Source organism: Hipposideros armiger, unplaced genomic scaffold (assembly GCF_001890085.2).
Source record: "Hipposideros armiger isolate ML-2016 unplaced genomic scaffold, ASM189008v1 scaffold_267, whole genome shotgun sequence".
NCBI lineage: Eukaryota > Metazoa > Chordata > Mammalia > Chiroptera > Hipposideridae > Hipposideros > Hipposideros armiger.
The window spans coordinates 1,343,778-1,362,736 of record NW_017731617.1 but is presented as its reverse complement, the minus strand read 5'-3'; the positions used below and the strand labels follow the sequence as shown (position 1 = coordinate 1,362,736).

At 51.1% G+C, this 18,959-nt stretch overlaps 1 protein-coding gene across 1 annotated transcript in view; it reads right to left on the bottom strand.

Moving 5' to 3' along the window:
* Positions 1–18,959, bottom strand: part of PAPPA (pappalysin 1) — a 201,265-nt gene that overhangs the window by 27,463 nt on the left and 154,843 nt on the right. Inside the window, exons 15-18 of the mRNA XM_019656847.1 lie at positions 17,492–17,702; positions 16,656–16,827; positions 7,870–8,017; positions 2,612–2,721 (exon numbers count right to left, since the gene is read on the bottom strand). Coding sequence (XP_019512392.1) covers positions 2,612–2,721; positions 7,870–8,017; positions 16,656–16,827; positions 17,492–17,702 — 641 coding nt within the window. The remainder of the gene's footprint in view (positions 1–2,611; positions 2,722–7,869; positions 8,018–16,655; positions 16,828–17,491; positions 17,703–18,959) is intronic.

The window sequence follows — 18,959 nt, the reverse complement described above, 5'->3', positions numbered from 1 at the left end:
TGGATCCAAAAGCTCCTACGAAGGAAGTGGTTCCCTTCTCTCTTTCAGTGTGTTGAGTGTGTGTGTGTGTGTGTGTGTGTGTGTGTGTGTGTGTGTACACATGTGTGGTGGGGATGGAGGTGTAAATAAAGGATGGAAAGTGCCTGATCCAATGCCCCATTCACAGTAGGTATCCATTAACTGTCAGTTCTCGCCTCTCACTTTTTTACCCTGGGGACAAAGGTGACAGGAGTTGGAGCAGAGCCTTGCCCAGACGGTCTCCCTCACACTGGCACTCGGAGGCAGACCCTCCGGAGGTGGAGCTGCCCAGGGCCCGTGTGGGCCTGGCGACGCCTGCACCAGCAACTCCATTCCTGTAGCTCTCACCGTACAAGGGGCAAGGGTGCAGCAGAGGCCAGCTTTTCTGCCGTATTCCTGGAAATCATCAATCTCTGCCCTTCGCCCTCCTCCCGTTTTCTACCACATTTTTTTCCTCCTGGATAATGAGGCCCCCCGAGACCAGTGGAGGTCTGAACCTCGTTACGCTCTCTCGGTAGGGCCGGCATCAATAAAGGGCAGCAGACCAGGGAAGTGGGTGGGGGCTGGGGAGGGGGGCTTGCAGGCTTTCAAACCCCTGGATTTATTTCACAGTGAATTATAACTGAACTCTTTAGTGCCCGGGGCTCGCAGAGGGAGGGGTGGGAATTCACCTGGGGTGGCAGGGCGGGAGGTAGCAGAAAAAAAGGCCTGAGCAGGAGCTGGGGGGGCGGAGGGGGGGACATGGTTGGATCAGGCGAAGAAGCCCTCCGGTACTGGTGAGGGTGGTGTCCTGGGTCTGTCTTGTGCGGGGGTGTGTTCCCCTACCCTAGGGCATGTGGGAGTCAGGGTAGGGTAGAGAGAGGGGCAGCGTGGCGAGGAAGGCGTTGCCGGTCAGGGTCCTGACTTCTTCCTGCGTGACCCTGGCCCCGTCCCCTCCCTCTCTGCTCCTCAGTTTCTTTATCTGTCGAATGAGGGGCTGCTAGTTGGTGATCTCCAACCTCCTTGGGACTCTGACACGTGGGCTCTGTGCGTGTCCTGGGCAAGTACAGCACACCAGCCTTCACTGGGGCGTTCGGGGAGAATCTACGTGGGACTCTGGGTTACAAATGGGGAAAGGCAGGCTAAGTGGAGAAAACTGATGCAGGAGCAGGAGTTAGGGAAACAGGCTGTCTCCTGGATGCGTGGGAGAGTCAAAGGCAGAGAGACAGAGGGAGACAGAGAGTGGACATGGAGGGGAAAGTGGGCAGAGGAGGCAGAGCAAGGTGATAGAGGCGTTGGGAGACGGAAGAGAAAAAGAGTGAAAATAGAGGCAGGAAAAGGAAATAAAGTTGAGATGGGGCAGACAGCAGTCGAAGAAGAGATACAGGGAGGAGAAGTGAGGGAAGGAGAACACTGGGGGACATGGGGGAGCAGAGGGGAGCTGGCCAGGTCCAGCGCCAGGTCCGTAGGCCCAGAGTGCTGAGTAAGCCCTCACAATTGTGCCCTCAGCTCATTTAAGAAACAGTACACCTAGTATCAGGTTCTGCCCAGCTATCCAGGGTGTGATCTGCAGCAGGCGGGCAGACTGTGAGGCCTCCCAGCACCCCAGGCAGAAAGGCAGGTGGAGAGACACAGCTGAACCTCACCCTGCACCCCCTGCCTCCTTCTCCCACTTTCTTCAGGGTGGGGAGCCAGTGCCCAGAGCTGGTACATGAGGCCTGAGATGCACGCTGCCCTGGAGGACAAGAGTGGGGTCCGACATCAGTTCTGGGGACCCCTGATTGATCAGGAGACACAAAGGAAAGCAGGAGTGGCCAGCCCCCAAATGAATGCAGCAATGATGCTGGCTGCCAGGGGTGAGGCCTCCATAGTCTTCTAGCCTGGGCAAGCCAGCATGGCACTAAGGGAAGAGTGTGACACTTGGGCTCAGGCTTCAGTTCGAGCCCTCACTCTGGGCCCATCACTCACTGCTGAGATCTCTCTGTCCACAAGTCAAGAATGCAGACAATGCCCGCACCCCGCTCCACATAACCATTCTGAGGTTCAAATGCTGTCTTGTGTGCTAGCGCTGGGCCCTACGGACATGGTAGGTGCTTCACAAACAATAGGCGTTACCAGTTCCCCATGTCACGTATTGAATGCTTCTCACCAAATCACTCAAGCATGGAGAAAGACACCAGGAATCCAGGCTATGGAACGTGTAGATCTTCCAAGAACTTATACTAGAGAAACCCCATAGCACCATCCTTATGAATACAGGCTTTCTAATCAGACAGACACAGGTGTGTGTGGCCTGATTCTGTGCTTTCTACTTCCGTGTTTTTGGTGTGTCAGTTTCTAGGAACATTACTCGTCTTATTTGTAGGCTGTCTGTCATCAGGATTCGGTGGGACAGTAAATAAAACATCTTTAGCACAGAGCCTGACAGAAGAGAAGTACCAAATACTTAAGGAGCGGAGAAATGACTGAACACGTCCACACCCCACAGGGAGGTGTGACAATCTGATGACGATTTAACATATGGAAAGGGACTAATGCAGGACCAGGGCATAGTCAGTGTTCAACAAGGTCATTTCCCTCCCTGAGCCGCAGGTGGGAGGCCCCTGTCACTCACCTCCACCCGTGTGGGGTTCAGCCAGTGGGGGATGTCGCGTACGGTCACGTTTGCTGGCAGGATGATGGATTCACTGTTGTGATCCAGGCACGAGGTGGCACATTCCGACCCTGAGAAGAAGCAGAGTGTGAGGTGGCAGCTCAGCCCCCAGTCTTCCGATGCCTGTGGGCTGCTCTCACACAGTGTGGGCCCTGCCACTTCCTGGTCCCCAGGGGACTGGGCTGTCCCACCCTTGAAGGCAGTAGGATGGCGTGACCTCTCCAGCATGGCTGCCTCTGGTTTCCCTGAGTGTGTTCTCTTGTCTCCAATCTAACTGGCACCCATCACCTTACTCACAGGCCCTCAGCCCAGTGTGGTCTTGTCCCCCTCTGACCGAACCCTTTCCAAGGCTCCTGACATCCAGGACAAAATCCAATCCCCTTTTCCTGGCATCCATGGCCTCCCAAGGTCTGGCCAGTCTCATTTCCCAATAATAACCTTCACGCTTTGGTGAGTCTAACCAGCCCGTGCTTGGTTTTCCATCTGGATCCCACACTTCCTCACCTCTGTCCTTCTGCTCCTATTCACTCCTTCTCCTAACATCCCACCATCTGCCTTCTCAAAGGTCAAATCCTAACGGTTCTTCAAGACCCAGTTCAAATCTTCCAAGAAGTCTGCTCTGATTTCTGCAGCTGAGGGAAGGCAGTGTTTGGGGACTGAGTCTCACTCCAGTGTTGGCCCTACGCCCTTGTGCCTCCTTTCCATGGTTATACTGACACCGTGGGAGGACAGGGAGGAGGTAGATTCATCTCTAAGCCTAACCTGGTGCCTGACAGGCAAGGATGGCTTCGTAAGCACCAGCTGGGTGAATGGTGAGCACATGAATACACACCAGCTTCTTCGCCCCACACTTTCTCCTTGCACAAGGCTTACATTCACGCCCTCCCCCGTGCCTTCAAGACCCTTCTCACTCTTCTTCAAGGAGTGCATTACTAATCACCCTTCACACCTCAATCCAGGGTCACCTGCTCAGAGAAGTCCTCCATGTTTTCCTAACAGAGACATCCATTGCAGCATTTGTCATGTTACCCCTTCCCATTGGTTTGGTGACTGTTTTGTTATATCAATGGTTATATCTCTTGCCTGCTGGACTGTAAATTCCATGAGACCAGCACACTCGGTGCCACCCAGTCTATGCCCAGAGCCTGGCACTGTGCATGGCAGATAGCAGGCACTCAGTAAGTATTTTGAGATGAATGAAAGAGACCATGAGTGAATAATGAATAGATGGAGGAGGAAATGAGTGAGTGCGTGAGCAAGTGAATGAATGAATAGCACAATGAAGGACTTATGAATAGGTGTTTAGGTCCCTTATAAAGAAGTAAATGGGTATGTAAATGGATGAGTGAATGAATGAATGAATGAATTAATACATGGAAAAGAATACAAAAAAATGAAAAAAAAAAAAGAATCAGATAATGAGTCAATGAAGGCATGGATGACTAATGGGGACAGGGGAGGGCCACAGAAGCCCTCGGGCCAGGGATTTCTGGGTGAAGATAGTGGACTTTCAAGCTGTGGGTTGGCAAGTTAGCTGTAATTCATGTAATTCATTCTCTGCCCTGAGCTCACACATTCTAAAGTCTCCTGAAAATCAAGCCTCTTCCATGAGATGTCCCCAGAACTCCAAAAAGCTGCTCATTCATGTGGGCAAAGAACAGAGAGCAGAATCTGACCAGGGCCCTGCAGACGCCGTTACTCTATCTTAGTGCCAAGACCGCCCCTGAACAGTAAGTGATTCACAAGAGATAGTCAAGTCTTTTTTTAAGTATTTCATTCTATTAGCCATTCTAATGGCTCCATTCCAAATGTGTGTGAATATATATGTGTGTCAATGTGCACACACACGCGCACACACACACACGGACTTGTACACATACACACGGACTTATATGTACATATCTAGTTTATCTATCTAATGCCCTTTTTGTCACCATCTTGTCATCCTCTTCAGTCCAAGAGACTCACCAGGACTGAAGAGGGGGCGAGCATGGGGTGGCAGGTGCAGGACAATATTTAGAGCCTCTTCACTGTAAACATGGGGACGCTGTGCCCAGAAGGGGGACATTCCTGCCCTGCCCGGTGGTTTTCATATACTGCTCAGTCTCCTGCACACCCAGCCCTGTGAGACAAGTGTCATCACGCCTGCTTCACAGGTGAGAGAGCTCAGGTCCCAGGGCTAGCGAGTGGAGGGCTAGGACTTAGAACCCTGTCTGTCTGACTTTCAAGCCCAGCGAAGGAAGGGAGAGAGGGGAAGGCAGCTGTGGGAAGTAACAGAGGTGGGTAAAGGACCAGAGGAGAGAAAAGAAATGGGGAAAATGAAGGGTGATGAGAATAAGGAGAAAAATTGCTAAGCAGTCGGAGAAGCTCAGTGCTGTGTGTGTGTCCTGAGATCGGCTCTGAAGGGGACTTTAGGGAATAAGGATAAAGCAAGGCTGCAATGATAAAATTATTTTGAGAAAAGAAGGTGCAGACTCTGAGAAATAGACAAAAGCTGTTTTATCCCAAGAGGCTGGACGAAAAAGGAAAACTCTGGTGGACACAGGAGGCCATCGCTCCTGTGCAGCAGTCCTGTCTTAATGTCTCTTTCCCTGTGGCTCTCTCCCCTGCACTCCCCTCCCCCACTCCTGGGCAGCTCTGGGCTTCAGGACCAGGCTGCTGTGTTGTGATATATGAGCCCTAATTGGCATCATTACAGAGTGGTGATCTCACCAGGCTCCCGCCTCTCCTTCCCCAGAGGAGCGGGGAGGGTGGCAGCCTTGGTGGCAGTAGCAAGTTTTTGAAGGCTCCCAGCTGCCACGCAAGCCTCCCTGTGCTGCGTGGGGAGGGGCCCAGCGGGAGCTGCTCTGGGTGGCTCCAGGTGGGCCCTCCAGCCCCCAGCCCACCACATGCCAACACATACCTCACCCCTGTTGCACGGCCTTTGATCAAGTTTCTCTCCTTGGATAGGTGGGCTCTCCCCAGGAAGGGGCCTCGCCCAGAAGGGGGATCCGAGAAGGGAGAGGGAGCTGCGAGTCCTGCGGGAAACCTGCCTCCCCTCTTCCTTCTCCCTCAGTGTCCCCCACGTGCCCCCACACACCCTGGATGACCATATTCTTAACAGGGGCATCTGCATGGCAGGGGGAGCCTGGGGTGCAGGAAGGGAAGGATATTAGATGCCAATGTCATACAGAGTCTTTCCCTTTGTGCTCTGACCACAAAAATGCTCAGTGGGTAGAGAAATGCTACTGCCACACCTCCAGACTCTACTGAGGGCGAGTCCAGCGCTGGGGATTACGGCACCTCTGTGTGTGGTTGTGAACACACATGCAAAGTGGCCACGTGATGTATTTGTGTGCATCTGTGTGCATGAGCTATTTGCCTTCTGTGCATCTCTGCATGTTTGATATGTGTGGGGGCATGTGCTTGTGCCTGTGACGTATGTGTGCTTCGAAGTCGCATTTGTGTGTGTGCTGTGTGTAGCTGTGTGTTGGCGGTGATGGAGCTGTGTGGCATCTGGCTGATGCATTCATGCCAGGCATGAGTATACTGAATGATGTGTGTGTTTGCGTCCATGTTTCATTAGTAAGCATTTGTGGTTGTGTTTATTTATGCATGTGTGAATATATTTGCATGTGGATGTAGACATGAAGAAAGTCTGTTTGTACAGTTTTGGGTTTTTTTTAATAGAAGTAACTTAATGAGTATTTTTCTCCCGGGCCTGCTTAACTCCAGTTGTGAGCATGACTGAATATTCACTTGACTATCCTGAGTTGCGCGTAGGGACCCCATCACAGATGTAAGCGTCCAGGGCCATGTACCCCCATCAGCAATGATGGAGAGACGCCTTGCTTTGGAAGGATTAATTGATGCGACTCACAGTTGCTACACCTGTTGCCCCAACCCTCTAGAATGTCTATATCGGCAGGCCCTCCGAGATTCCACCTCTCTGCAACCCTCCTGTCAGGGTCCTTTGGGTTGGTGACTCTATATAATCCTAAAGTACCTTCTACATCTTCAGAGAGGGCCACCATGAACTTTGGTGCTTTCTGACCCTTGCAGGAGCAAGTCCTCTGGAAAAAATGCAGGAGGAACAAGCACTGATTCCCACTCTAAGTTTAGGTGAAGAACCTCTGTGGCCTGAAGCTATGTGTTTCCTTCAAAAGGAGGTAGTCAGGCCCCACCCCACCTCCATTCTCCAACCACAGGCCTCGCTTCTGTACATGAAGTGATAACTCTCGTTTTGCTGGGCGTAGAACGTGTTGGCTCCGTGTGACTGGGAGTGAGTGCGTGCACAGATAAGCCTTCTGCTCCAGACATCCCTGGTGATTGTCCCATAAATCACACTGGCCATGAGAAAGGACATTCAATTCCCCAGGCTTTTCATCATGGTCAATTAGGGAATCAGCCCAAAAGGTCAGCATAACTGTCCTCAACGGAGGTCAGACTCGATGCACGCCCAGTTCCCCAGAAAGCCTCCGAGCCTGTGATTAATGCATCTGTCCAGACGCCCGGTTTCAACCAGGCAAATCCCTGGAATTGAACCCCATTGCGTATTTTGCAGACTGGCCTATCACCACACAGTATTCTGAAACTGCTATTTCTCCTCATTTTGCAGGCCACGGAGACACCATGGAAAGAACTCAGGCTTTGGAGTGCGAGCGATCTCAGGCTTCGGGGCATGTTCTGTTAGCCCTCCAAGTCTCAATTTTCTCAGCTGTTGAAGGTTATTGAGAGGGTACGATATAATGCCTCTAAAGCGCCTGATGCAGGGCTTGAGCCATCGCAGGCACTCATCAATGGTTAGTATTACGCACATGTTAATGTAAATAATAAAGGCGGCCACCCTGAACCACTATTGCTTTCCTAAACATGACACGTGCTTTCCGATCGCCTTCCCTCGCCACATGGTTCCTATTGTCTGGGATGTCATTTCGTACCCAACAAATTCTTTCAAATCTGTTAAGTGTCCCTTCCTCTGAGAGCCTTCTGTGTCCCTCAAGGTACCAACCAGCTTTTCTGCGCTCCAGTGGGACTATGTACAGTCTCCTACGATTGCTTCACCCACCTTTGTGCCTTCGCTCTCTTTGGGACAGCATGGTCTGCTCTCCTTGATCTGCTTCCTCAGTGCCTCACACAGGGCTGTGAGGTAGAGGTACCCAACGACCCAGCGAAGCACTAGCCTGAGTTTCCGGAAGGTCCCCTCCCACGGCTCACCCCCGTGCACCCATCCGTCATACCTATGGCATAGCCTTCTGGGCACTGTAGTTTGAGGTTGCTGTTGAGCTGGTCCGGGGCTGAGCACTCGCCTTTCATCTCCTGGCAGACGTGGAAGGAGCCACTCCAGGTGCCATCTTTTCGGCAGTGGATGACGTTGCTCCCACGTCCCTGCATACCACAGAAACACAGTCAGGACCAAGAGAGAAACCCCCACCCTCAACATAATACGCCTCTCAAAATAAAAGAAAACCCATTTCTCATCTCCCCTGGGGTCTGAAAGTGTTCCCAAACAATTTCTTAACAATGGTGGAAACCCAATCACCCTAAAATAGAGACATGGTTAATATCTCCATTTTATAGATGTGGAAACTGAGGAAGGCCTCGATGTGGGAAGAAACTGGCTTCAAAGCTTCCCAGAGAGCCTAACTCCCAGGTTTCCTAAGTCCCAGCTAAATGTTATTTCAAAGAGTTCAATCAATCAGAGGGATTTGTTTTGTTGGTTGTTATTTTTAACAAGGTCGGGGCTAAATGCACCCCAACTGGCACAGTAAGAGCATGGGTCCTGGAGCTGTTCCTGAGGAGGTAGGTACACACCAAAGTTTGCTTCCTCTCAGCCAGTGAGAAAGCAACCCATGTCAGGGCGCTGTCATATGCTAAGTAAGCATCCAGGCCAGCTGAGAGCTTTCTCTTTCAGGGCACTTGTTTCCTCTCCTTCCCCAGTCCTTCCTTTCTTCAGCACCATTCCATTCTATTCCATTCATTCCACTCCACTCCACTCCACTCCACTCCACTCCACTCCACTCCATCCCACCCCACCCCATTCCATTCCATTCCATTGCAGCAATATGGCACCAAGAGGGTGGTATGGGGGTACTTCTATCTGTGCCCTCCCTCCAATTTTTAAAAAATAGGCATCATACAGTTCCTCAGTCTTCTGCCAAGTGGTGGGCAAATGCAGCTTGCAGACACGGTCTTTTCTCAGAGCCCCCCTTTGAATGCCTAAGATTCTAATGGGAGGTCCAGCTCTGTAGAAACTTCAGAACTGCTCCTGAATTCAAAGACCATTTCTTATGCTCACTCTGTGCCCAGCTCGGCGAGGTCCAAAAGGAAAGCGAGCCAGCATCTGCCTCAGCGAGCCAGGCAGAAAGACAGTCATGTGAGCTGTCAGTCAGCCATGTCACTATGACCGCTTAGTGACAGTGCTGTGGGTACACGGGGACTCACCGGCTGTGAGTGGGCAAGCAGAGAAGGCCTCTTAGAGGAGGTGATACCTCAAAAAGCGATTTCAAGGATGCACAGGGCAGGGATGGACATGTCTAGAAGGCCAAAGGGCATGTGCAAATGCAAAGAAGCAGAGTGAGCAGCAGCGAGCCCTCCCACACACAGGCATCACATGCTTCTCATCTTGTGACAGGACAAGAGGGTGAGCTATTAAGGCCAGCAAGGTATGGGGCCTTCAATGTCAGCTTACATTTGGACTCTACCCCTCGGAAATGGGGGACCATGCATGGTTTCTGCACAGGGGGTCCACCTATGTGAGAGCAAGCTGTATATTCTCCCCCTCTTTCAGGCTTATAAGAGGAGACATTACATGAGGCCAGAGGCGCCGACCATGCCCTACTAGTGCGACAGTGTGTGGAATGACGCCCATGCCCCTCAGCTTCCTCTTAAATTAAATTCCTGTTTTCTGGTCTCCAGAGCGCCCCCCCCTCCGCACCCTTAACTCTGCCTGATCCTCCTGCTCATTGCTCCCTACAGCACCTCCGCCCGCCTTGACCTTCAGTTCCAATTGCCTGTGTTCTGCGATGCCCCATAGGTTGTCCCGCACTGCCATGCTCCTTCTCTCATTGCTTCTTCTTTCTGCTTCCCTCCCTTTGACTTCTTGCCCAAACCCATTATCGGGCACAAGCCATCCTGCCTCAAGGCAGAGCGTTCTTCCTTAAGGTGTCTGACACATGTCACCTCTTTATCATCTGCTCCCACCTAGAGGATGAGCTCCCCGAGGCCCAGGATGATACCCTGTTCATCAGCTCCACGCCCTCAGGGACTTCCACCATGTTTAATGGGTCCCGGCCATGCGGTCTATTCATTCATCCCTCAATAGATATTTGTGTGCATCCAAGAACTGCTTGTTTAACAAAAGATCGGTGGCTAGGTAGAGAGTTACGGAATGCACTTGTTTAATAAACAAGGAGATAAATGAATGCATGGATGCAGAAAAAAATGAAGTGTGTCAATGTACAAACAAGTGAATGAGGGAATAAATGAATGAGTGCATGCATGAGGAAATGGATAAACTCTTTTGGGCTGATGCAGGCTGAAGCTCCCCTGTCTGAGAAAACAGCTGCAAAGAGACAGGATTCAGAGAAGAAAGGGGCCCCTCTCTGGGCCTCTCCTGGGCCAGCGCGAGGAGGGTCCAGTTGCGGTGGAAGCCTCTGTGGCCATGGGACAAGGGTGGCCTATCCTGAGCGTGCAGCTGCGGGACGGCTTGCCGAGTCCACACTGAGAGGTTCTGTGTAAGCTCAGGGAAAGTGTAGGCAGCTTCATGTGCCTTCAGAGAACCCCGACTCTCCCTCCCAGAGCCCCAGGCCCCAAGCCCCATGATTCTGCTGGGCCCTCAAGGGAGCAGGAAATTGACCCCAATTTCCTGGAGCCTTGGCCTGAGCATATGATGCATTTGGCCTCCCGCCCCTGAAGGGCTGCAGACCTCAGCACTCCGTGGGCCAGAGCTGGCTGGGGAGCTCGGTTTGCAGCAGAGAATGTATTAGAACTTGCTGGAATCTGCTCGGGGAATTTCAAACTGGGAAGGCTCCACCATAAAAGGTGGGAGCATAAGGGCTCTGGTCTTGCTGCCTCCAGTCTCTCTCCCTCCTGCCCAGTTCATCTGGCACCTTCTGCTGTTGACTAAATCTGCTTTAAAAAGACTCCTTCTGCTAAGACGCCATAGCCTTCCAAACAAGGCATGCTCGTAGGCTGGCAGTCCAGGGCTCCCACCGGAACCCAGACGACATGTCCAGCCCTGTCTCGTGCTATGTATATGTCCTTCCTTCTGGTCTCGAGGTCACCTTGTCTCTCCTGCAGGCTTCTCTTGCTTCCCACCTTCACACTTTGGCTGTGCCTCTGCATAGCAGACTTTCTGGAACCTCTCTGGCTTTTCAAATCCTCCTTTAGGACTAGATCGTGGTGCAGTCAGGGCTTGCCTACCACTGAGTGCAGATCCTCAGGGTAGATCCTGGATATTGAGTCTAGTTGGACCACAGACCTGACACAGAGCATACAGCCTGGGAAGGCCAGAGCCCACGGGCAGGGAGCCCACTGGTGTATTTGGCTCTGAACACACAATTCTGCACACTAAGGTGAAAAATCTCTCAAGAGGGCTGAACATCCCTCAGCAAAATATTTTGCCTCTCTGTGCTTGTGTACCCATCTGCATAAAAAGCACGTTGGGCTCTCTTGACCCCTCTTTAACTGCACAGGTGCACAAAAGGCTGAAGGCTTATGATAATTATATGATCGAATACCTATTATGTGCCAAGTGTTTTCTGCACCTTTCAAAATCCCTTTAACTATGCAGTTCAAGTAGAAATTATGTCCCTTTTACAGATTTGGGAACTAAGGCTCAACTAGGAAAATTAAGTATTGAGATGGTTGGTGATAGCTAGTGTGATGGTTAAGGGTATGGACATAAGCCAAACTGCCTAGGTTCCAGTCCCATCTCTACAACATGCTATCCGTGTGCCTTTACTTCTCTGTGCCTCAGTTTCCTCCACTGTTAAATGAGCATGGCATCCACTACTAAAGAGTCATTATGAGGATGGAGTGAGTTAGTTAATGTGAAGCGTTTATTGCTTCACACACACATTGGGCTTTCTAAGTATCTCAGGCTTTTAACTGCTCTGCTATGCCATCTCTAGGGGAACTTCACAATCAACCAAACCGTCACCCACATTTTAGAAATGGCAGCAGCCAGAATGGGGAGGTAATGTGCCCAGTCGAGTAGGTTGCCAATGCTGGAGCCAGACCTCTTGACTGTAAGCCTCTGACTTCACCACCATGGAGGGGAGAAGAGAGGCAGGACGGGGAGATGCGAGGAGGCAGAGAGTTAGACTTCTGCTTAGCAGAAATGAAAAAGAACAAAACAATGACAAAGAGAAATGTGGCAGCATCAGGGCAAGGTGGAAGCGAGAAGTGCAGTGCAGGACATGAAGCGTTTAGCTCTGCAGGCAGCCTGACCTATTAACAGAAACCTCAGTCTGTCACTTCCTAGCTGTATAACATGGGGAAAACCACTGTACCTCACTGAACCACAGCTCCCTCATCTGCAAAATGGGACAGCAATGCCAGGTGCTGTGCGCCTTAAATGAAATAGTCTGCGTCAAACACTTAGCCCAGCAACAGGCATGTAGAAACTGCTCCATAAATTGCAGCTGCTGTTACTCATTAGCCTCTGTTCCCAGTCAATGTCTTCACGGGCATTTGTTTCCTCTAAGTTAGGTACATGGTTAACATGTAAACCCAGGAGTAAGAGCAGGCAGAAAACGTGGCTTGTGTGATGACTTGGTGAGGAGGTCTGAGACTTGAAGATCTGACTTTGCTGGTAACTTGCTGTGTGACCACTGGAGCCCTTCCCCTCTCTGGGCTCCAGTGATCCCATCTATAAAACAAGTGGGTTGCAGTCGGGTATCTCTTGAGAGGCGGCACACCGCTAACATCCTATGGGTCTATGATGTTTCTGACTTCCTCTAGGGAGCCCTGGGTGCTTGGGAAACACTTAACCCTGAAACTGGAAGCGGCTACTTCTTGCGGAGGAGGCATTGTGCACGAGAGCTATGCTGTGTCCTTAGCAGAGCCCAGAAAGGCAGAGCCAGCTGCCCACCACGAGTGGCAGAAAGGTTGTTACAGGCACCCTCTGTGATCCTGTAATGAACGGGGTGCCTTATCGATTCCCCTGCCACCTTTCCTCTCTCGTTCCTGCTGAGCTGCCGAAACCCACCATTGAGTGCGTGACTGATCACAAAGCACCTTCTAGCCCTTTCCTCTCCTGCTGCAGCCTCTGCGCATGCATCTCTCACAGACCCTGTCCCCATACAGAGATGGCCCACTCCCCTAGTCACCTCCAAAGCCCCCACAGTGCTTCTCACGCAGAACTGAGCCTGAGTTATCACCTGGGACAGCTCAGGAGCATCTGAACTGGATTAACGCTGCGACAATTAGCACTTCTCCCCAGTCGCCTGGGGATGGAATCCCTGCCCTTTGCCACCAGCCTGCCCTGGGGATGTCTGGAGGCAGCGGGAAACGCAGGCCTATGCAGTCAGTCAGGCAACACCACCCAAGAACTGGGAACCATAGACAAGCACTTCGCCTCCTGAGACTTCTTTGCTTATCTGTAAAATGGGTGTAGTGTTTCTTTCACAAAGCTTTTTTGTGAGTTGTCAAAATAAGAGAAAGCCTGCAGCACCAGTTTGGCATCCAGGAAATACTTTAAAATGTTTAAAAAGCTATTATTATTAAGGTTCTTTGTCTTGGTTTACAGGGATAACACTGGATCATACTACCAAGTCCAGAGCTGAACTGTCCAAGATGGTAGCCACTCTACAAGTGTGGCTGTTTCCATTTTAAGTTGAGCTACTTAAAATTACATAACAGCTCATATTTAGCTGCTCAGTCACTCTAGCCGTGTTTCAGTTACTCCGTAGCCACACATGGCTAGTGGCCATCATGGCATAGCACAGGTATGGAACATTTTCATCATAACAGAGAGCTCTGTCAGAAAGTTCTAGCAGTGCTAGTCTGGAGAGTCTAAATATTCTATAGGTTTATTTGAGCAAGAGACCAAGTTTCCCTGTGGTTCATACTGGCCTCCCGACCCCACATCCTGGCCTCATGCATGATAGCTGCTCCCCTTCTCTGACTTTCTGGGGCTAACTTTCAAGCCATTGCCTTTTTTTTCAGGTTCTGTAGGAGCCCACATGGAGGGCCAGGGACTATCTCCACTAAAAGTGAACTGAATGGCTGGTTAGCTCATTCCTGCCTTCCCCAGGGCTGCCTTCCCCAGGGCTGCCTTCCCCAGGGCTGCCACAGCTGGTTACACAGCTTGTGCACTGCACAGTTCCTGGGGGTCCTCACTGTCTCATAGTCATACCTTACTTTCACTACCTCGCCCAACCCTCACAAATAAACTATGAGGTAGCTGGTATTATTACCACCCACCCCATGTGATGTACGAGGAAACCCATGCTTAAAGAGCTAAATAACTTGCCCGAGTCCTCCAGCTAGTAAGCAGTGCAGCCAGGATTCGAACTCAGACACCAGATCCAGCATCACACTGGCTCCCAAGGAAGGAATAAAGTAGAGGTTTTATTTGCTAATTTGCTTTTAGTGGCAGTGGGAGAGAGAATGTGAATCTCCCCTAGAACAGCCCCTGTCCTCTCTGCCAGGATCTGGAAGTTGTTTGGAAAGCGAAGAATTCCCGCTCCATACGAGCTGTTTGATTCAAGATGCTCTGGGCCGCGCGTTTCTGCTGTGTTTACAGGCAGCAAGAGGGGATCTGAGGTGAATACTAGATTTGGCTCTCGGTCCCCTGGTCTGAGGGTAGAGGAAATTCATTTGCAGTACAAACTAGCAACGTCAATTGTATTAGGAGCCCATTTGGCACGCGCTCCCTCATTCTTTGAGCCGACAAGCAATACCCTGCTCCTTTGCGTCTAGCCTCTCCGCCAGTTGCCAAACAGAACTGCTTGAGTCGTCTGATAAATTTACATTTTCCTCTCCTTTAAATACAAACTGGCCATGAAAGGTACTTGGCAAGCCCCAGGCAGACTGGGTTTCAGTTTGATAACATGACCACGGCCAGAATATGATTTGGCTCAGTAGTCGGGGTAACTGTTAGCAACAGTTTTATGTAAGGGAGTGAGAGGGAAGTTGGTCAGCCTGCGTGAGGCCATGGTAATCTCTGGCCTTTGCTGGTTCCAGCATGGGCTTCTACTTCCCTGGCAGTCAGGGAGGTTCCCCTGATTGGGGTACACAGACATCCATGAGTGTACCTAGTGGATTCAGTCTGTCCGCAGTTGGGAGGGGGGCACCTGGGCTCTGACTCCAACTCCGACTCAGCCAACACCAGCTGTGTCACCTCGGGTGGTTGAGGGACTTCTCTGAATCTTAGTTTTCTGAACTGGAAAATGAGGAGGTTGGCCCGGTTGCTCACTGCAGCTCTTTCTCATGCCCTGTCGTTTCCTGAGCACCTACTAGGTGCCTGGCACTGTCTTAAGTGCTGAAAACACAGGGAAGATTAAAGACGTGGTCCAGGGTTGCACTGTCTGGAGAAAGGGGCATAAAATGACCTATACAGTGTACGGTGTCCATGGCTGTGACGGCGGGGCCTTGAGGAGGGACACTGAGCCCAGCAGTGGAAGGGACATCAAGAAAGGGTTCCGGGAGGAAGGGGTGGCTGGAGATGAATTGGGGGGGAAGAGAGGCAGCTGGAAAAGGTGATAGGAGCTCTTGAACAGAGCATGCAGAGGAGAGATCCATCTTATTGGCGATGGGGGTGAGGACTTGAACGCCACCCTGAGGAGTTGGGGTTTTATCCTAAGGGAGATGGGAGTCACTGGTCACAAGGGCTTTAAGCAGGGAAACTGCCATGATCAGGTTTATGCTCTAAACAAACCAGTCTGGCTGAAACGTGGAGACTATGCCGGAGAGAGGCAATGGCATGAAAGCAGGGTGATGACAGGAAGCTGCAGAGTGGCCCGGGATAGAGGCAGTGGTGGCCTGAGTTAGGGTGGCAGCTCTGGAGATAAAGGAGGACAGGTTTAGGAGATGTCTTGGAGGGAGAAGGGGTAGAACTTGTTAATTATTTGGGTGTGGGGAGTAAGAGTGAGAGGGGGTGAGGATGGTGGTTTGGCTATGCTTGGTATTTGGTAGACAGCTGATAAAGATGAATAAGGGTTAGCTAAGGGTGAAGCCTGCGCTGGGGCGCAGCTGGCTGAACTTTGGCCTCACCTGGTTGAAGACCCTTGCACCCCTGTGAGACATGGGGTATCAACCCTGGTTGGGTCTGTCAAGGTGGAGCTTGTTATGGATTTTGGTCTTCTTTGGAGCCAGCTGGCCTCTCATTGCTCTTTCCCAGTCTTGATACCCCACACATCTTATGGGGTGTAGGGGATGGTATGTGGGTGGGGATTAAGGAAAATTCATTCACAGAACTCCAACAAGAGCCGGCAGGAGTGCTGGGCTTTCTCTCAGTTACACGTGAATTAAGATAAAATTTAATCCCTGCCGTCTCCTTTTCTCCCTTTTCCCCGCAGTATTCTCAAAACTGTACCTCTAGTCTAAAATGGCTCCCTCTCCCTCTACGCTTGAGGAGCCAATTGATGTCTTAAGATAGTGGGAATCCTGTGATTTTAAATGCTTCAGGGACCAATACAGAGGTGATGGTGGTAGAAAGTTGGCAAATGAGCCGTGGTCACTCCCATCAGAGTAACCTAACTTTGATCAAGTTCATGCACTGGGATTCCCTATACGATTTCCTTCACAAGGGTTCCAATACTAACTTTTTCCTCAAAGCTCAGAAGCTCTGGACAATGAAAATATGTGTGTTCTAGGAAGGAAAACGAGGCTCAGAGAGATTACAAAGGACGATCACTAGAATCCAGTTTCTTAAATTCTGCATTGGTGAGTCTGCCATTATATAATCCTAGCATCTGTGGAGTCTCCTGGAGGAGCTAGTCCTTAAAATACATGTTGGTCTTTGTTAAGCAGGGAGGAGAGGCACCAATGTATTGATCTCAGGTTCAAGGAGTCTCACCTGGGAGGCATCACTGTCCTCGCACTTGATCCTACACTCGCTGTTGAACTGGAAGCCATTAGTGCACTGGTAGAGCCCATGGAATTTCGGTGGAGGTGGGTCACACGTCACAGGAACACAAGCTCCCTCCTGCCAGCTGCCATCTTGGGTACATTGAGTCTTGAAGGCGCGTCTTCAAGGAAGAGATAAAAAGAAGAGACATCTCAAGGACCCGATGGCTAGACCCACGCTCTACCCAGACACCCACGTTTCTCGGGAGCCACTGGCCTCCCGTTTTCCCTTCCCATCCTGGCTTCCCGACCTGTCCTGGCTGGTGATGGGAAGCACGGGTAGGCATCAAGGGGAACTCATTCATGGAACTCCTTCAATGGGGGCAAACAAGAGTTTCAGACTTTGTTGCAGTTACATGTGGATTGAAATAAGACCCAAGCCCTGCTAGTGCTTGCCCTGTCCCTTTCTTCCCGAGTGCTCTGATGGGTGCTGGCATGCTGAGGATATTGACACCCACCATTGAGTGAACAATGACTATGTGCCAGGCACTTTGCAAGCACTTTACACACACATCTTTATGTACTCTTCATAACAATCCTATGTGGTAACTTATTATTAGCTTCATCTCATTGTTGAAAAATAGAGGCCTGGAGAAGTGAAGTCATTTGCCTAAGGTCACACAGCCAATAGGCAATTATTAACAATGTCCTTCTAGGCTCTCATGGGACAGAATAGGACGAATGGTGGGTATCGCCTCCAGGAAAGCAATAAGCATTTCCTTCTAATCAGATAGCTAGACCTGGCTCTCCAGCTCCCCAGAACCTGGGCGTCTGAGTCCCACTTACTTCTTGGATTTCCGAGAGGAGCTGGGCACGTGGTATCCAGGTTTGCACTTGTACTTGCAGAAAGAGCCCACCTTGTGCTTGTTCTCTCGGCACCGGGCCGTCTGGAGGTCTGCGTTGGGCACCGGGGGCGGAGCTAGGCACATGAGCTCGCACAGGGCCTCCGGGAAGGACCACAGCCCGTCCTCCATGCAGGTCAGGAGGCTGTTGTTGCCTGGAGGACACGGACAGGCACGGTTAGCAGATGGGGGATTCCTGACGGCCACGCCGATTCACGGGCTGCCTGGACTTAAGCCAACATGAAGAACCAGAGGCCCATCCACAGGTAACCCCAGACACTTCCGCTTATAGCTGAGGAACTTAGGGAGACCCAGCGACCTGCCATGAAGAAGAGATCCAGCTTGGATCTCAGACTTAACCCCTGTCTCCGATGAACTAAAGACCAAGGCTCCTGGCTCCTGCTGCTGAACCGTGTCCTGTGTGACCTCAAGCTGGCGCTCCGCTCTGAGCCCTGCACCCCTGTATGCAGCCTAGCTCCTCTCATGCCTGGAAGTGACAGCATCGTGGTATCTGAAGGTCTGACTTCCTTTTCAGGCCCCAGCTAGTGAAGCTTTGCCAAAGCAGCTGAGAGAGCAGTCCTTTCCCCGTAGCCCGTGCCAGCTCTGACAGACGTGCTGATTACCATCGGGAAGCTGGCCTGATGGGGAACGTTGCAAATAAAAGTAAAACACGGGGAGTTAGGCTTTTCACTGCCAGGTCGTATATTATCGACACAGCCTGCCCCAAAGCTCCCCAAGACAATTAGGAATGGACCTGAAACTTGGGTTTCTCAATCAAACTCTCTCCTTCCTGGTTATTACTGAATGGTGTTGACAGCCAGGGCTGGAAGCACATGGGAGGCTCAGGGATTTGGAGTTTGGAAGGTCTGATTTGAAGGTTGGAGGGGTGGAGTGATAGGGACGAAAGTGACATTTACTGCGCACTGAGTGGTCCGATGTGTAATCTCATTGATTCGCACGGCAGGGCTCGTCGTGTGACACTCTGTATTCGGAAACAGAGACTCGGAGAGGGAAGAGACTTGACCAAGTTCTCATAGTCAGTAAAAGACAACACCGAAGCTTAAAAACATTGTCGTGTCACTACAAAGGATGGTTGTCGTTCTTAACAGGAAGTTGGCTATATAAGCTCAGCAGAGCCCGTATTACCGTGTTTCCCCCAAAATAAGACCTAGCCAGAGAAAAAGCCATATCATGATTCCTCCAGGATATGGAGGGCACGCACCCCTCACATGAGGGTTTTTTGACCTGTTTTAGGGAGAAGGGTGCCTTTTCCACAAACTCCTTCAGTTTAAAATATTCAGTATGCCGGGCCGTGTGGCGCGATGGTTAAGAACTCGCTTGGGATGCCAGAGGGCCCCGGTTCGGATCCCACATATGAGGGCCAGTGACACTGCCCTCCACAGCTAAGATGC